Source organism: Salvia hispanica, chromosome 6, assembly GCF_029641045.1.
Source record: "Salvia hispanica isolate PSC_SH4W2 chromosome 6, Shi_PSC_v1, whole genome shotgun sequence".
In the NCBI taxonomy this organism is placed as follows: Eukaryota; Viridiplantae; Streptophyta; class Magnoliopsida; order Lamiales; family Lamiaceae; genus Salvia; species Salvia hispanica.
Window position 1 is genome coordinate 17,730,324 of NC_142697.1, and position 14,403 is coordinate 17,744,726.

Genomic DNA, 14,403 nt, shown 5'->3' on the forward strand with positions numbered 1-14,403 from the left:
CTATACTATTCCCTATTTCACATTTTTCAGCCACTTAACTATTACTATTATTGATGAATATCTCTACTCAGTCTAAAAAATCAATTCGAACATGAAACCATTCACCCTAACAACTGCATAACTTGCATTAATACTTCAAACTAAGGTTTCTTTACAATATAATCATTTTTCATAAAAATAAGGGATATTCCCTCTAATATCACGAAACTTTTAAAAAGTTGGATTTTTTTCATGAACTTTAAATTTGGCAAATAATATCATGAACTTTTACCCGAGTTTGTTATAAAAAGTCATTTTACGACGTTCCATATTGATGGAGCCATTTTTCTTTTTATAAAAAGTCAACACATTTTTCTTCACTTGTTTTACTCTCACTTACTTTATTAACTCTTCATTACTCTATGTCTCTATCTTTGTCACTTCTTACTTTATTTTTTCTTACTTAAGTCACCTAACACAATTTTTCTTAAATCCCTTGCGAAAAGAAACGTCTCCACTACCGCAGAACGGAGGGAGTATTTTAAGAAAAATGAAAAGGCATATTCCATGCATATCAAATAACAAATGTATCTTAGTATATTTTACTACGAGAATATGGTAAAATATACTCCCTTCGTCTAATCTTCTGTAATGTCTCATTTTGACTTGGTATAATTTTGAGAAACAAACGCGATTATAATTATTTAGTGGAGTCAATTTGATTACTTATTGACAAAAAGTAAATAAAAACTCTTAATAGAAGTATCGAAATAACAAAATTGAATATTATATTGGGACGAGATAGTATTTGAGTATACTTTCAAACATATTAATTTATGAATGAATCTTGAAACTGAAATAAATCAATGCAAAAAAATGTGGTAATATTAACATAATTTTTGTTCTTGTAAACATAAATTTATTTTTTCTTTTAGAACATAATTTAGATTCTAAGAATTGTTCAAAATAACTTCAGATGTATAAAAAAATTATACTTTCTTTATCTTGTCCAGAAAACAAAAATCAAAATTTGCAATTTTCACTTTAAGCTTTTTTATGGATTCATTATAGAAAAATTCAAGTCATCCAACTTAGAATTCTTTGATAAAAAACTTAAGTCAAATTAAAAACGATTTTCATAATAATTCAAAGTCAATAGAGGAGGCTAGCAAGCAAGCACCCACTGCTGTCGTTCATTGAGCCCACTCCAATATCTTGAACTACTACAAGTCTACAAGTATTTATTTTTGTTTAAATAAAAAATCCCATATTTTCGAGGACTTCATAAAACGACTTAATTATCTTTTCCATCCAAAAGAGTGTTAAGAGTTCTGAAAATTTTATTTATTATACTGGAAACATAATTAAAAATATCTGTTAGTAACAATATCATTCCCGTCGTACGTACTAAGTCTCGATTCTATCGAATAACAATACTAGTCTTTCTCGTATACTAGTTATAAACACCAAAGATATCATGATTATTGAGTTACAAAAAAACCTGCATATATTGACAAGTCAAAGTAAGGTTAATATTATTTCAATAAATTTAGAAATAAATAATCACTTAAATCTAGTGGTTTAATTGGCAAACATTATCTCTTCGTGATGATATTCAATGTTATACCACATTTCAATGTTATCAACTCTACAAGATATGAATAACATTGTATTGACATTAACAAATGTTCACGACGTAGACTATGTACATCTAGATTGAGAATATTACTACTATAATTTTAGTTCTATAAGATAACGACTATACAATTTTCTATAATCAGGAATATACCGATCAGTCTACATATATACTATAAAAGAATTTATTTGTTCAATTTACTTATTATTTTTTATGAATATAATCAAGGATAATTATAATAAAATTAAGATAAACCATTTGATATGAATAATTTATCTTCATAAATTATGAAATAAGGATTTGACAATACAAGCTGCTTAATCATACTTTTATGTATACAGTTTAGCATGTCCAACCATCACCACCTCATTTTTATCTCTATTAGTACTTAATTTTACCTAATGAACAACATACATAAAACATGGAGTATACTAATATAATGTTTTTTATCTATGCAGTTTACTTTTAGAATTTAATCTAGATCTATCGTAGCAATGAACCAAAAATAATAAATACTAGTAGTAATATGCTAATATATTTGTGACATTATATTATATATATATATATATATATATATATATAGTACTCCAATGATGAATTCGAAAGTGGCCAAGTGGGTCTTTTTAAACGTCTTCCATTGGAACTATGGAAGTGTTCCCTAAATTTTAATATTGTTATGGTAGTTTAAGAAAGTATTTTCAATTCATTTTTTCCAACACATTATAATATCGATTAGGTTAGTCAAAATTAATGTCCCAAAAATTCGCAAAATACTAGTATGTCGTTTATTCGTGGACAGCAAAAAAAGTTTGATCAAAGTGGACCATCTTCTGTCTGTATTAATCAAAAAGCAATTACTACAAAATGAGTTGGCTTTCGTCCTTTCTCGGAGGATTTAGCTGGTAAATTCAAGCTTTTGATGTTTTATAATTCATGGGGTGCTTTTCAAAGAATTAATATACTCATACTCCCTACGTCCATCCTTTATAAACATATTGTAATTTAATATTGTTTTTAACAAATTATTCAACTCTATGAAAAAAAAAAAAAGAAACGCATTAATAAAATATAGACTTCATTTTTATATATTGATTTTATAATAAAATATTAGTGTAATGATTTAGCAAAATGATATGATTCATTTACTTAAAATGTAAAAAAATAGATGAGTCTTTAAATCACAGATATCACAAAATGGATAAGTGAGACTTTTTTTTTCACAAATGGAGGGAGTAGTTTTTGATTTGTTATATCATGAGTTTGAATATTCCTTATTGCATTTAAATCTAATTTCTGTACAGTTACAAGTTTATAACATACAATACTATTTCGAATAACTAAGACATGTTGCTATACTCTTTTATTGGAGTACTTTTGAAATGGAAGTCCACTTTACAAATAATTACAGCATGAGAATTAAATATTTTACCAATTAAATTGTACTACACCATCAACGAAAATATACGTCTAACTTTTTGTGAGTATATTCTCATATTTTTGAATTATGTATATTGAGAGCATTAGACTAAGAGAGTAAATTTTTGGGGTTTTAAAATCTAACACGGAAATTATGTATAGTTCCGATTGTTTATTAATCATATCGAATTAATTCTTTAGCTCGATGAATTTGGAGCGAACACTCAACACATTTAACTAGTAGTAACAACTCTTGACAACTTGGCAATCGGAATTCGCACTTTTTGTCTTTCAATTTTATTTAATTATAATAAATAGTCAGTTAGTTAGTTTGTTAAGCCCCAAACTCGTTTCTCACTCCAACTTCCTAATTAGAAGACACTTATATAATCTTCAATAATTACTGAATTCTCTGCTTTGTCAGCTAAATTGTTTCTAACAATTTAAGTTTAGTGCTCTGATCACATGCCTATTAATCGCCAATTTTCAAATGAGTCAACATTTAATAATTAAAACTGAATACTGACAATATATCCAGATTCAATATTGACATGAGAGATTTATAATCACTTTTCTAGTGCAGATAAAACATTGAACGTGGATTGGAGTTCAACAATTAAAAGCTTTGACTCAAGTTAATCAATTAAAAGCTTTGACTCTTATCAACATTAATTATTTCCTGATTTCGTGAACAATATTTATAGAATCTGAGTAAAAGATTAAAGAATACTACGAGTGAATGAATCATGAATGGCAGTGTTAAATAAAAGGCTCCTGAATTGAATAGTACCAATGCGAAAATAGAGTTAATTCTCGAAATTTTAAGCATATATATAGTTCCAGTTTATTTCATGTATTAATACTAGTATATCACAGTAAGTAGAATATCTAGAAATACCAAATACACAAAACATCATACTATACCGATACATGTGTTGAACATCATCCTAAAAAGATAGCATTAAATGAAATATATGTAGAGTAATATTTTACTCCATCAAAGAATAAATTGTAGAGTAACTATTTCATGAATAACACAAAGGTATGTAATTTATAACATTGATATATGTAGCAAAACCACATGTATCGATTCAAATATTTTGCAAAAAGTTAGGGCAAGATGAGTTGGGGGATGGCCAAGTTCACACATGCCCAGTTTGAAGTGGGACCCACTAATGAATAGCCCACATGGGTCTGTCTACCGACAACACCCGGACCCGCCTCACGTGCCCTTGTTCATTCCACTTTTCGTCGTTCATTTCCACTTTTCCATCCTCTATTCCACTCATCTTTCACTTTCGCACGCAAATGGTACTTGATTTTTATTTTATATCATTTTTGGTATCCAGTGACAAAAATAACCCTAAATATTAGACATGTGATTTTTTTGTTATGGAGGATATTTTTGAAAATTTCAGTTAAATAGCATTACCTGATTAATTTTTTCTTCTTTAGTTTCTTCTTCTTTCTTTTTTTTTTACATTTTCTTCTTTTTTTTTAGTATTTTATCTTCCTTTCTTCTTTCTTTTTCTACTTAGTTTATGTTTCATCCTTTTTCTTTTCTCTTTTTCTTTTCTTCTTTCTTTTTAGTGTTTTATACATACATCTAATTACATTCATAATATAAATCAAGAAAAAAAACCTAATTAAATTAATTATTTAAAATAATTAAATCAATTAAATATTTTTTATTGAATTATTTTATACTCATTTTAGGGTTGAAAACTTAACTAAAAATATTCAACTTTTAATATCATTATTAATACAATTCACGATTTTAAATTTTTATTAAGACTATATTAATTAGTTATTAATTTAATATAAAATAATAATATTATTATTATTATTATTATTATTGTGTGATTCATAATTTAAATAATTATACTATAATTATTTATTAATTACAACTAGATTTTAGTATTATAACAATAATATTATTACAATAATTAAATATAATTTTAACTATAATTATAATTGAGTATATCTGAATGATATTAAAAAATAAATTAATTATTAATTTATATCATCAAAATGATAATATTAACATTGATTCATAATAACAGTATAAAGAGTGAAAAGAATGAGAGAAGATATTATAATATCACTTTTGGTACTTAGTTTTGTATGTGTCCAAAATAACCTTAATGACACAAATGGTTGTTTAGAGGGCATTTTGGGTGAAAATTGCATCAAGTACCAAAATGTGATTTATAGATACCAAGAACGATATAAAATAAAGACCAGGTACTCATTTGCGTGCGAAAGTGAAAGATCATGTACCATTTACTGTACTAGTAGTACTTGTACTACTATTTTAATAAATGCCAGTTAACCAAGTGATTAATGTCCTATGGTCAAAGATCTCCGGTTCAAGTCTTTTATAGCGCAACCGTTAAATTTAAATTATTTAATCATTAAAAAAGAAGAATATACTACTCTAGTGTATATGAGTTTGGCCAAATGATAGATAGATTAATGTTTAAGGTTAAAGGTCTCAAATCCTCTAGGTGCGTCATTTAAATTTAAATTCATTTACTCATAAAAAGAATATATTACTCTCTCCGTTTTCTAAAATAGAAGTTCTTACTTTTTTCAAAGTTGTTTCCTAAAAAATAGAAACACTCAATTTTGGGAAAGTTTATTTTTTTTCTATAACGTGTGATCAATTTTCCACTAACATTTTCTCTCTTATTATACTAATTTTTATTAAACCTCGCATCGATCCAGAAGTTCTTATTTTTACAAAAGAGTACAAATTTTAATATGAGTGTAATTGATAAAAAAGGAAGAAAGAATGAGAAAAAGTTGTTGAAATAAAATAGTCCTAATATTCCATAGGATAGAAAAGAAAATTTAATCTAGTTTTATGGACAAAGGAAATATTTTATAAGACTATTCTACCACAAATAAATTAGTAAGATTCTTTTTTAATATAATACTATAATTAATAACATGATTAAGAGAATATAAATTTCCTACTATCTAGAATCTTTCGTTTAAAGTATAGTACTGGTAATTAAATTGAGTAGTAAGCTTTTGTTCATAATTATTCTGATGTCGATTTTTGTACATTTTAGTCACGCATTACACTATTATTAAGTTGAGGCGCACTATCCACAAATATTAGTACTACTGTATTTTTTCAGTTTCTTTTTTCTTTTTTCATCTAAAAGTTCTTCTTTGAGGGGAGGATAGAGTATCAATATATTACTTTGTCCATCCCACTTTAAGAGTCTCATTTAAGTTCGACACACATTTTAAGAAATGTAAAGAAAAATTGGTAAAAAAAGATATTGGAACGTGAATCAATATTTGTTTTATACTATAAAATGAGAGTGAAAAAATGTTAGTAGAATGTGAGGCTTATTATTCATATACTACATGTAATATTTTAATCGAAACTATTAAAGTAGACACTAAAAATGTTAAATTAGTACTGCTAAAGTGGGACGAATGGAGTATTAATTAACATGAGCACTACATTACTTTAATTCGTCCTATTTCCACTGCAATAGAGCGCGTCGTACGCCGAGACGGTTCGAGTGGTGCGGTGCGAATGGGAGCACCCTTTACATATCGAAACCTAATCCAACGGCCAAAACCATCGCGCTACTAGACAAGATATCTGAACCGTAGGATTGTGTTACAAAAGTTTACAGATAAAGGAATTTGGCGTGGGCCACCATTGTCCCCACACACTCACACGCACACTTGTCTTGTAGCCGTTGTTGCTATACATAATCTACATCAACTTTACAACACAACTCAAACTCTTTTGCTACTACTACTACACAATTCAAACTTTTTCTAGTCTGTTAATAAAAAAAATGATAAATTCGTGTTGGAATTTATAACACGATAGTCCTCCATTTTAAAATTTTAATTTTATAATATTTCCTAAATAGGATTTTGTCGTGTAACATTGAATTACGATCGAATTCTTATCGTGTTCGTTTTTACATAAGTTGCATTGCGTCCTTATCCTTTAATTGTCAACTTTAAATTCGAACGACATGCTCTAATTAGTTGAAGAGGAAGTTGATTTTCAAATCTGGTATTTCATTTTGAACAAGTGATTACATCTGAAATTTATTTGAAGTTAAAAAAAATACCCCTACACTTTTTGTGTTGTTTTGTCCGTAATTATCCGCACATCATTATGAACCATCAATCTTTTATTCGTAAAGGTATGATAGTGGAAATTTAGATAAACGCAAAGTCAATTATGAGAGGCATTTTATTCTACTTTCATTTCCCCTTTTTCTTTTATAACTTTTTGAAAAGATTGATAATATTTTTTATATGTTGGACATGTAATTATTATCAATTTAATAACAAAAGAAAAACATCTTAGTTAGTAATACCTAAATTGCATTTATGATTTCTAGTTAAACTAGTAGACAATTATGAATAATAAATAAAAAAATAAAAAAGAAGAAGAAGGGCATGATTTAGGTGTCATGAAATTCATGTACAGGCAGAATAAGGCCCACAGATGCTGTCTCACTTCTTCTTCCTATAAAACTTGTCCCCAATTTCACACAACTCCCATTCACATTCCAAAATCCAAACAATTTCGAAAATGGAAAAGTGTTCATCAGCAGCTGTGTTTGAGAAGGACGACCTGAATCTGCGATTAGGCCTTCCCGGAAGAGACGAATCGGAGCAGCCATCTTCATCTTGCGTGAAGACCAACAAGAGATCCTCATCGGAGATGGAAAATCAAGTCCAACAATCCGCCCCTACCCCTCCTAAGTAAGTCTTTAGAGAGAGAGATATATTATAAATCCAAAAAATCAATTAAAAATTCTTTGGCTAATGAAGAAATGTTTGTTTTTTTAGGGCACAAGTAGTTGGGTGGCCGCCGGTGAGATCTTACCGGAAAAACGCCCTTCACGCGGAGTCAGGGATGTTGGTGAAGGTGAGCATGGATGGAGCTCCATATTTGAGGAAGATTGACCTCAAATTCTACAACAACTACTTGGATCTTCTCAAGGCCTTGGAGGCTATGTTCAAGTGTACCATAGGTATGAATCTTGTACATTTTCCACTCCTTTTTTTATACTAGTACTATTTTGAAGGTGTTGATGTGTAGTTTGTTTGATGTGATCAGGTGTTTACTCAGAGAGGGAAGGTTACAATGGGTCTGAATATGCACCAACATATGAAGACAAAGATGGGGACTGGATGCTTGTTGGGGATGTTCCATGGGAGATGTTCATCACTTCTTGCAAGAGGTTTAGGATCATGAAGGCCTCTGAAGCTAAAGGATTGGCTGGATCTTGTAGCCCTTCCCTTCCACAATTTTTACTCACCAAAAATATTCAATTGAGTCCAACGAATCTTAGCGTCGGTTTGACTCGATTGACATCCCTAGTCCGGATTTGAGATCTGGATTAATCAAATTAGGGAACGGCTTGTACAAATGATAGAGAAGTAGTAGTTGTTTGTTTATGTATCTGTTTGCTTTGCAAATTGTTTGTGTTTAGGAGGAAAGAATAGTATGTAATGTGAAATAATGATACTACTAAACAAAATATAGAATACAGTTCAATCTTCTTATTCTTCTTTGCCAGCATATGAAATGAATATTATCAAAGTTGGTCTATGTATATCTCATTTCCAACGGCCTGAACCTTCATCTGCTCATCTCATTTTGTTTGCTTATCGATTCTCTTAAAAGTATTCTTCCTTCTATGCTATGATCCTTGCAACTTGTGCTCATGACTTTTTATAGGTTCATAAATCACCATTTCACCATTCTTTAGTTGAGAATTTCATACTACTACTATTTATTTTCCATTACTAAGGTGTCTTATCAATTCATGAAGTTCATCCAAAACTAGGAGAATGCAGCTTGGTCCGCATTATCATCTAGTGCAACAGAAGAAGGAGAGTCATATACCAGAGCATTTCCAATGGAGGATGTCCCGGCGGACGTCGGACCGCCGTGCGGGAAGTCCACACTGGACATTTGCCATTAGGCACAGGGGCGGCGGGCACGGACGTCCGCTGCGGACACCTCTCATCCGCGGCTTTCTGCCGACGTCCGCCATTGCGTCGCCGACGCGGACATCCGGTGCGGACGTTCCGATTTTTTATTTATTTATTTTTATTTCACTTTCTCCTTTCGTATCCATGTCGAAATTTTAATTCCTATATTGCATATTTGTGAATTTATGATTTTTTATTGTGGAAGTCCTTGGGGATGTCTGCAATTGTGCAGTGAGAGATCCTTATGACGTGGCAGGAGGTGTTTTTAGGAAGTACGTCGGAAAGTCCAATAGGACATCCGTCCCATTGGAGATGCTTAGTACTCCATCTTTTGAGAAAATTCTAGAGGCGCTTATACTTGTTGTGGCGACAATTTTCCACGAATCTCTTTTGATTACTTTGGAAATTGTTGGATATTTTAGTGTAATTGGATTAACTTAATTGATCAGTATTATCATAATGAGAAATCATATAAGTTTGGAGGTGCGGAGTGCACGCTTATTTGAATTCATTATGATGTTAGGGACGAAGCCTCTAACAGATGGACGGGGGTCCGGAGGCAGCGCCCCCGGGTAGCAGGGTCCAAGGGGCAGAGCCCCTGGCTGGGGTTGAAATTTTTTATTTCCAACGAAGTTGCTGTGTAAGAAATTCATCCGAAAATGTAATTTCTGAAAGTTGAAAGACTAGTTTGCAATTTCGGAAACCTTTGAAAATCAGTTAATTTCATACGCGTTGTTTCATCTTGATAAAACGCGCTGGTTCATCTTGTTAAATTCTGATCGATTCTTGTTTGGTTCGGACATTTTTTTTCTTAGATATCAATATAAGAACGTTATGATTTTTCTCTTAATTGTATCCGATCAAATATTTAGGTGGAACCACCGAAATTGATTTGATATGAAAGTGATTTTATCACGACTTTCAGATATCCGTTCTGTTTTTGTTCGGTATATTAAATCTCCCTAGCAGAAACTTCTCCCAAAACTTAATTCATGCGGATTTTATCACTCCCGCATTAAATTATCTTGATTGATTTCAAGTGTTAGTCGGCTCAATAAAAATTGAAATCTTTGATGCCTATAAATCTCACGCTCTGCAAAGTTTGAGATTTCTGAAATTTTAGGAGGAACAAGAGAGCATAAACAAAAAATTTATCAGGGAATTTACATATCTCGACTCTGCAATTTTGAGATTATTGAAATTTTAGAAGAAGCAACAAATTGCAAGCTGTGAAGTGTTGTGGAATTTCAATATGGAGAAACGAAAATCATGGAAAGGTAACTGGGTTCAGCTTGGCGCCGATGCACTATTTATTAGTGCTAAAAATACCAGGATAGATCTAGTATAGCTAAAGATCAGTACCGGGATCATATACTAAGCGTCATATACTATCTAGAGACACAGAGTATTTTTGGTTCTGATTTTATAAACTAGATATAAAATAAATAAACAAAAAAAATTAGAAAACAACACAATACAAAACAGGCTAAAGAATGTAGAGTTTTAGGATCCAATTACTATGATCTAGTGATGATTAATCTCAAAGAACCTTTAACTTTATGTATCTCTAGGATTATTAGAAAAGTCGCGATTCTAGGATAAGCTCTCTCTCGAGTGCACCTACCCAGTAGATTAGACTCTAACTATCAAAGTCTCATTCTAATAGATTAGATTCTAACTCCTTAAGTTCCTAAGACTCAATCCCTCACAAAGGGTCCCCTCTCTCGAGTGTAGATAAACCTATGTGTTGTACTCGTTTCTTTTACCACGTAAAACTAGCTATCTCTCGATTAATCTAGTTAGACAGACATAGTTCTAAAGTTGACCAGACAAAAGAATTTTAAAAGCACAAGAACAAGCAAAACAATCACAAGAGCTAGAAAAAAGTTCAGTTCAATAAATCAAAACATGTTAATAATAATCTTCACTAAAAAATCTACAATTGATGTTTAACTACTCATAGACAAGTAGTAAAAACAATAAAAGTTCTAGACATGAAAGAAATTGATAAAACTCAAGGTTGAATCTTTAATCTTCAGTCTTCTCTTGCCTGGATCTGAAGAGCTCTTGCCTGGATCTGAAGAGCTCTGCTCCAATGGAAAATGAATGAATTATATGTGAAATATGGAATAGAAGAATGGGTAGGGGGAAGGATTGGAGGCTCTGAGATGGAGATTGTGAATTAGGTTTGGGTATTTATAGGCTAGAAAAAAAGTTTAGGCATGGTAAAAATTATCCTCCAAGAAATATAAAAGATATTATTTTCGAATTCTTCAATTAATAGGAGAGATTTGAGCAATAATTTCTTCCTTCCTTGAATTTCCGTCTAATTTCCGTCAGCTTTGATTGCACTCCGATTGAGACGTTCAACATATGTACGCGAAGCTCTTTCAAAGAAGAAGAGAATGATATGTAGTAAGCACTTATTGGACTTCAAACACGCTGGCAGAATGGGCTCGAATAGAGGCTACTGCACCTTGGCCTTTTTGCACCTTTTTCTATCTTTTTCTAACATTTACCAACAAACACATCAAAAATACCAAAAGTATAACATATGCAATTTAAGAAGATAATTTACATAATTGACATTTAAAATGAGTCAAATCTAGCCCTTAAAAACATGCAAAATCCGTGTTTGTCAGGCGCTCATTCTAATATGTGATAATCAACCTACACATTTGAAACCAAATATGGTCGAGTTTTAGCCTACACTATCTAACCATTACTTAATCAAAATTACAACGTACTCCCTCTGTCCCATTAGAAATGAAACATTTTTCTTTTAAGTTTGTCTCATTAAAAATAAAACGTTTCCTAAAATGGAAACATCTATATCTCTACTTTTTCATCTCTCTTACTTTACTCTCTTTTCATTAACTCACAAAACAACACTACATAAAAATCTGTGTCAATTTCCAAATATTGCATATTTAATGAGACGGAGGGAGTATATTACTATATTTTTGACCAAATCAGCATATTCGTTGGAAATCTTGGAAATAACTAATATCTGTATCAATATTAAAAGCCTTTTGTAATTCTACTCATTAAGTCCCAAGTCAAAGCATTTGTTCGATACAAAAGTGTACGTAGTAGTGTTGTTAATGTGTTAAATAGAATGAGAATAAAGAATGAAAGATAATAAAATATTAAAAAATAATATTTCTTTAGAAATATGCCATTTTTAATGAAGCATCTCAAATAAAAAATATTGTAATAATATACTACAAATATGACAATGTGTATAACAACGAATAGCAATATTTTTTGAAGATAGCATTGCCTGCATTGGTCTGGATATTGGGCCCGTCAATTATTAGTCCATTCCAACAATTCTCAATCTCAATAGCCATATTATGTTTGGAAAGTGGTTGTGTCCTCGCATAGTCACATTAATACGAAGTTTAGCATTTTTAAGAAGTAAATTAAGTTAGTTACTTCGGAAAAATCCAAACAATACAGATTAAGTCTCATCTATCAACAACATCCACCTTTCCGATGAAGCAAAGATTTACACGTGCGGGGCACATGTTTGATGCACCACAAGAAAACCACGAAGATCTTCGATATTCAGTGACTCAATATATAGTGTGTCTAACTCCCCTAGTTTGATAATATTTCAAATTAAACGTATAACTAATCTTCTTGTTTTTTTCTTTTTCTCTAACGAAAACAATCATCCACACACATGTTATAAACTCGATTCAAAATTTTGCAAGACCAAATTTGAAACAGAATTAATTTCACTTGTATTAAGAATTTGTTGTTTACCATGCTTGCGTAAATTCTTCAACGTCAGAAGTTGAGCCGTGTGGAATTCTTTCGATTGCTTTCTTAAATTGATGGATTTAATGGATGTGTGTGTCATTCGTATGCCTGTTTGCCAGCAAAATTTTGGAAATTTTCATATGGAGATTAAATATAGAAAATAATATAATTTCCATAGACATGACTCATTATCCAGATTAATAAGTATTGAGCGGAACAAATAGATGTAGCAAATTTGGTCTTATGTCAATTCCATAGAATATATTGATATGGAAATGGAATTAATATACACATATAGGAAGAGAATATTGCAGATTGATATATAGAAACTTAAGCGTTTATCTGTAAAGGAATAGAATATTCTATTCTTAATAACTTGTCTCAAACAAGAGAAAGAAAGAACTAGCACTAGTTTAATGGGAACTTTTAGGGGTAATTCATCAAATTTGTTTAGATCTAAAATAATATTTCAGATCATTTGACCAATCGGAACTTCTTGATTTGAATATTTGAAATATTTAGAAGAAATTCAGAAAGAATAAGTAAACAAGTAAAGGGTTTATTGCTCCTTATGTTTATCTATTCTATTTTCAAAAACTCCTACACACTAAAAACAAGGAAAAAAAAAGATAATGGGCTCATTAAAATTTGTATAAAAATCCAGATTAAATTCATAGTCAGTGCGTAGTTAATACTATTATTTTGGTGATATATTTGTAATCATTCTTGAAACAAAAATCCCTAATCATATAGCAAAAATTATGTGAAACACTTACCATAAGATAAGTCCTGATCCGGGTCTATATTCACATTTTTCTTTGGTATTCATATTATAGGCATAATATCATACTAGCCGAATCACCCAAACAAGAGTTAGGTGCAATTATTTTAAAAATCAATCACACGTATACTAACTGAAGTAGCTATTCAAAAATGCTATTGACCCCACGAAATAATTCGAAGGCTGGATGTAGCTTTTTTTTTTCTTTTTTTCTTTTTTAGATTAGAACAGAGCTCATCATCATATATGCTCAGCACATTTCTAAATACTATAGTGAAATTTAAAATTTGATAAAGCACAACTTGATTGGAAAAAAGGAGACCTGGCATCTATCTTTATGATCCATAAGATAGTAGTACTAGTAGTACTATTTATAAACATACATATTCGAATGTATAACTACCGTTTAGTCTTACATGGAAAGCACCTTTGCAATAAAAAGAAAGAAACATCAACAAGCTTATCATATTAAATGTGAAGCATCATAGCAATATATTAGTATAAAATAAAGTAAAAAAAATAATAGAAGTTTAAGTTCATCAGTTTGATTAAAATTTTGAACTCCGCTCTATGTTACTATAAATTGTGGTTAGGTTCTCAGATTTTCATTTGATTCCATAGATTCTATAACAAAAGTAAACTATGTACTCTATTTTTTAAGTTCTGTAAAATATTCAAACAGCCATCCTTGATGAATACTAAATGACTAAATTATTAAAAATGTAAAAAACCAAGAACCTATTTATGCATCAAACGATAGTTGAACATATCACATTTCTTGTTGCTGCAATTCTTCAAAATTATTTTGCACAAGTAGGCAACACAATGA

The 14,403-nt window shown here is 30.5% G+C and overlaps 1 protein-coding gene across 1 annotated transcript; it reads left to right on the forward strand.

Annotated features, from left to right (window-relative positions):
- Positions 1 to 7,531: 7,531 nt before the first annotated feature.
- LOC125208317 (auxin-responsive protein IAA1-like) lies at positions 7,532 to 8,593 on the forward strand. The gene is made up of 3 exons (XM_048107899.2): positions 7,532 to 7,786; positions 7,874 to 8,058; positions 8,145 to 8,593. Exons 1-3 carry the CDS (start codon positions 7,614 to 7,616, stop codon positions 8,417 to 8,419), a joined length of 633 nt encoding a protein of 210 aa, XP_047963856.1. The 5' UTR covers positions 7,532 to 7,613; the 3' UTR covers positions 8,420 to 8,593.
- Positions 8,594 to 14,403: the final 5,810 nt, after the last annotated feature.

Bases quoted from the DNA above. Each gene is read 5' to 3' on its own strand.
- LOC125208317 (XM_048107899.2), top strand. From the start codon at position 7,614: ATGGAAAAGTGTTCATCAGCAGCTGTGTTTGAGAAGGACGACCTGAAT. The intron at 7,787-7,873 runs GTAAGTCTTTAG...TTGTTTTTTTAG, and splicing joins TCCGCCCCTACCCCTCCTAA to GGCACAAGTAGTTGGGTGGC. The intron at 8,059-8,144 runs GTATGAATCTTG...TGATGTGATCAG, and splicing joins TATGTTCAAGTGTACCATAG to GTGTTTACTCAGAGAGGGAA.